Source organism: Gavialis gangeticus, unplaced genomic scaffold (assembly GCF_001723915.1).
Source record: "Gavialis gangeticus isolate Ggan-Ray unplaced genomic scaffold, GavGan_comp1, whole genome shotgun sequence".
NCBI lineage: Eukaryota > Metazoa > Chordata > Crocodylia > Gavialidae > Gavialis > Gavialis gangeticus.
In genome coordinates this window covers 852,182-857,488 of record NW_017728960.1, presented here as the reverse complement: position 1 = coordinate 857,488, position 5,307 = coordinate 852,182, and the positions used below count along the sequence as shown (strand labels likewise).

Genomic DNA, 5,307 nt, shown 5'->3' with positions numbered 1-5,307 from the left:
CCTAGCTAACTTCCTGCCCTTTGGGCAGGGGCTGGACCCGATGATCTTACGAGGTCCCTTCCAGCCCTAATGTCTATGAAATCTATGAAAATCCTGCAGTGAGCTGTCAGAGCTGCACAGAGATCCAGTCCCCTTCAGCAGCAGGACAGAGGCTCTGCAGATGCTTCCCAACCTTTTGCGACTTGCCCCAAGCTTGATCCCTTTATAACCACAAGATCCCCTCACCAAAGCTGCTGCCACGGGGGGCCCTGAGACTCAGCAGACTCATTGCATGTACAGAGCACCTACAGGGAATGAGCAGGCAGTGCTTTGAAACCCCAGCCACGTTCTGCCCAGGAAGACCCCTGTGACCCACCCTCAAACCCACCCACAAGTCTCCTGGCCCCCCTCAGAGCCACCCGACCATGAACTGCCCTTTCTGCCCATACTTGGCCACATCCCTGGACTCCCCTTTGCCCCAGTTGGCTGTGACACCGGGGACACCTGTCTTGCCTACTCTAGCCTCCATGCAACCAGACTGAGAGCTGGATGCAGCGGGCATGCCAGCTGTGGCTCAGCCCATTCAGCTCTGCTATGCAGGAGTATCAGCTACCAGCTGGGTGAGCCATTCTCCATGCCCGCAGAGCATGGCGTGCAAAGTTCACAGCATCCTCCCTTGCGTATGCTCTGTGGGCCACGTCAATGCTCCACCCCAATGCAATTTCTGGTGAAACTTTCCAGGGGGAAACTGAGGCACAGAGGTGAAGGGGACACCAAGGTTACATGGACAAGGGGAAATACAATCAGGACCTGGCGCAAACCCCATGGCTTGGAGCTGCTTGTCCTGAATTCAGCCCTTGTTGTTCTGGCTGGCTGAAGCCTTCTAGGAGAGTTTATTATTATTATTATTATTCCCATATTTTCTCACATACAGCACAGCCTGGAATAAGAGATGACCTTGCTTTGGAAAGGCAGCATGAAGAAAGGAAGATTTTTTTTGTAGTAATTAACTGAGCCTGCTCACCTTGTTCTGCTTCCTATAGATTATGTGCAAAGTTACTGTGCAGCCCTATAGCAGCAGACACTGCTGTTACCGTATTTCCTGATTGATAGCACTCACCTCCATTCCCAGCAGCTGGTTTTTGAGAAAATGGTGTGTGTTGTATGCAAGAAAATACAGTTGATCTGGTTGAACAAGGGCAGCTGACAGGGTGAGCGCAGCTGTATCAGGTCAGTGCGTCCTCCTAACTGCTTCCCACAATGCAGTTCCATAAATTACCCACAAGCCCCCACTCCAAGACACCAAAATGGGTTGGACCATTCACCCCAGAGTGCACTGGGGCAGCTGTACAAAAACAGATGCTGCAGAACCAGCTCTGATGTGTAGCCTTTGCTGAACTGTTGCAAAGCCAAGGGACGCAACGAAGCTGTTGCTGGCTGTCCATGTCCCTGCAGCTGTTTAGCTGCCCTAGTGTAGGCAGGTCTCCCGAGTCCTGACTTCCAGATCCTTTTCTGTCCACACAGGGCTGGCTACTTTGGTTTCAAGCTGGGGATAACACAAATGACAATGTGAAGATCGTGGGATTACTGAGTGACACCTAGCTAGGGGACACCTTATCACTGCTACGTGCATAGTCCTTCCTAGAAGTCAGAGTCCTCCAACAATCTCTCAGTGGCTCATGTGCCACAATCTCAATTCAGTTCATTATCAGAAAAAGAAATCTGCTGCCAAAGATGAGACCTGGACCTTGCAATTAGAACGTAATTAAATTCCAGTGACGATTCATGAACCATGATACAGCCACCCCTTCCCAGATCTCATCTGTCCCTGCAGACCTCAGGAAAGCAGTGACAACATGGTATGGTTGCTACACTACACAGATAACAGGCTGCAAAAACAGACAACCTGTTGAGTAAGCAGGTGCTGTTCCCACACAGCCTGCTTTCTGAACATAGCCACTCTTTCTAACCAACCCCTTATCATAAGAGAGAGCTGAGAATGATATTTTTCCATGCCCAGGGGGCAAAATAAATCAGACTTTGCCTGAAATCGAACACCATTTTGTTTTCTAGGGCCATTTTGATAATCATTTCTGCTTTGCCCAAAAAACACCACTTTTTGCAGAAAAGTACCATTTCAGTGGAAAATCGGTGACTTGTCATAACAACCTACAAGGTGGAAGCCGAAATGCATTTAGACCTGAAAAATTCATGGGGAATAACAACTTGTGAGTTAAACAAAAGGTGCAACTTATCTGTTGTCTGTTTGTGCAGATCTGTAACTCTGGGCATGGTGCCCGGCCTGATATGGAAGAAAAACACAATGATCTAATGCCAGGGGCTAAGACGCAAGGGGCAGAAACCACAGGGTCAGTGTCGCAGGCAATAATGAGTCTTAGCCTGAGTGATGAGACTTGCTGGGGTTGTTCAGGCAGCTGCGGGGTCCCCAGCTGAAGGCAGGTATATGCTGAGAAGTGGCCTTTCAAAGCAGCTGCGAGACAAGGGCAGCTTCATTCCGGTTCCCTTTCCAGCTATCTGCTCCAGCTGTTGTTCTCTCCTCTGCTGCGACTCCACCAACCCTTGCAAAATGCCCAGCAATAGCCTCGGCCTGATGTTACAGGAAGGGAAACTGAGGCAGGGGGAAAAATGAGGATCTGCACAGAGGCAAAGACCAGGCGAGTAGAAACAGCGACTCCCGGAGAAGCCTGGAGCCCCAGCTCCCAGTCTTGTGGGCTGATCGCTCGGCCCTGTGCAACGAGAATGAAGAGAACCCTGGCTCCGTGTGGCAACAACTAGAAAGGAAGGGGACATCTTTCCAAACCAGCAAGCACCGATGAGAAAACACTGCTTCTCTTTCTGACGCACTTACCTAAACCCCACAGGCTTGAATCAAACCCAGGCAAAAGCAGCCTTTTGCCCCCGATCAAAATCATACCTCCTCCAGTGCAGCTTGTAAATGAACCAAAGTGGGGGGGGCAAAGCCAGGAAGTGACCAAAGCCATTCTCTAAGTTCAGAGCAGAGTGAGGTGTAAGGCACTGCCCTGTAGCAGGTAGAAAAGACTTTCCATTAACATCTACCTGGTCAGCACACAGATAGCTTGGGAGGGAAGCTCATTGCAGAAAAGAAAGGTCTCTCATGAGGTCTGGGATCCTTACCACGAGCATCTTGTCTTGTAGGATCATAAGATAGCTGCACCCAACCTCCTGCAGAAGTCTGGGTAATCCACTGCCCAGGGCACAGGCCGGAGAGCCAGATCCTCTCCTGGACCCCTTGGACAACCTCTTTCTTGGTGCCTCTATTTCCACCATCTCTATTGAGCTCAATTATGCTGGATCAGTTGGGTACTGAATGCAGCTGACATCCAGACTTTCAGCTCCTACCTCCATCTTCACATCAAATCTTGCCAAGTATGCCCAGGGATGAATGCTACCTTCTTAAATGCAGCAGCAAAGAACCCCATAGGCATCCAAGTTGCCTACCTGGGGTCACGAACAAGACCGCCAGCTACAGGACTCCAGGTTCTCCCCTTTCCAGCGGATGGAGTCATTTCACTTGAGCGATACTGGTTTCAGAAGGGATCGATGCAGATACCCGCAGATCCCAAACCCACAGTTGTTCAGCCCTTTAAAGCAAAGACCTCAGGTCCCTTTTGGAAAGAGTGCCCCCAAGGTTCAGCCTCTTGGCTTTGATCCAGCCTTTGCATTCATCCCCTCCTCCATAAGTCCCTACGTGTTGAGCCCCTTAGCAACTGCATCAGCAGAAGTGGCATTTAATTCTCACACCATCAGCTTAAAAGCTTTCCCATTTTCTGCCCTTCCCTGACAAGGGGTTCTTGGTGCAAAGCAGCAATGGAAACTCCAGTCATTTTCATTTTCAAGACTTTTATTTTTAATAAAAGTGGCCCCATAGGGGCTTATGGGATCTTAGTACAAAATATAAAAACCTTCTCAAACAAATACAAAATAAAAAACACAGTAGAAAAAAAAATGCAGTATACCCGATTCATGTCTCAGCTTTTGGAGGCAGCAGCTGCACGGTTCCAGAGCTTGGCTCTGTCTAGTAACACTTAGGATATGCAGTGCTGGGTTAATACACAATAAAAGAATGAAAAAATCATAAAAGTGCTGGTCTCCTGTGTCTGGAGAGGGCAAACTAGCTGTTGCATTAAAGCCAGCAGCTCCCTCCCCACTCAAAAACCTTCCCAGTTGCTTTTGGGTTGAGCTTTTGGCTCTGTCATGGCATATATGGCCAAAGAGTGAGGCTTTTTCTCCCCAGATGCCTTTGGACAACACACAAATTTAAAAGTTATTTGGCACCATTAGATGAAGGTTTGGTCAAAGTGTCTTTGAGACTTTGTGCTTTGATAGCCAGGAAAGGGAATGCATGACAATTCAGTGGCTCAAGGGGGTTAACATTCTTCAGGCTGTACAATGCCATTGAGGAAGCCTCCGTGTCATCTGCAGAGGCTCATGGACCCAAGCAGTGCAGACTGGGATGGTTTTTTGTTTGTTTTTGTTTTTTTTTTGTTTTTTTGTTGTTGTTTTTTTAATACCATGGCTGTATCCACAGAAAAGGATGGAAAAATGAAATCCGAGTATAACAAACCCAAGACTGTCAGTGATTCTTCCCATCAACATTGTGGAGTTATAGCTTACATTTGTTGCGTAGATTCAGATAAAGTAAGTAAGATAAAACTTAAAAAAAAAACCCCAAAATCAGTTATGATACTAGTTTGAACTGATTTGGTGTCAAAGTTGAGCACCTGAAAGATGCTTGGACTTTAGTGTCCCATTTGCTTGTTATAACAAAAAGAAACAAACATGCAGGAAAAAACATAAATCTCTTGCCTACTGCATGAAAAAACAAGAACTTCCCCTTTTACAGGGCTGTTGCTTTCTTTGAGACTCTGAAAGGATGTTATCACTCCAGGATCAGAAGTCTTCCCTTTGCCAAGGGTTTTTAATCAAAGCCCCCAAAAAATTCTTGAATTGTCCAGCAAAGTTAAGCTCTTGGATGTAAGGCACAGGCTTAAGCAAAAGCAACAACCCTGCTGTGTTCATAATTTTACACAGTCCCCATTTACACACATTACATCTCCAGACACCCGGTGAATGAATATATGACATGTTCAGCCTGTCTTTGCTAGATCAGATTCAAGGCATTGTGATGGTGACCGTTCTGCTACAGGAACAGCTTCCAAATCTTTAGGAGCTAGAATCCAACAACTTTCTCCCTCAAGCCTCTCTCCTTCATAACTATTCAAATCAAGTGCTCGTCAAGGAGCAGATACCTTCCCCACATTACATGAGCCCCCCCCCCCCCCCCCC

General features: G+C 47.5%; 1 protein-coding gene across 1 annotated transcript in view; it reads right to left on the bottom strand.

Annotated features, from left to right (window-relative positions):
• The window catches only part of LOC109292984 (SLAM family member 9-like), an 8,409-nt gene extending 7,971 nt beyond the window's left edge, over positions 1-438 (bottom strand). Inside the window, exon 1 of the mRNA XM_019510752.1 lies at positions 429-438. Within this exon, the coding sequence (XP_019366297.1) occupies positions 429-438 (10 nt within the window). The remainder of the gene's footprint in view (positions 1-428) is intronic.
• Between the last annotated feature and the right edge of the window lie 4,869 nt (positions 439-5,307).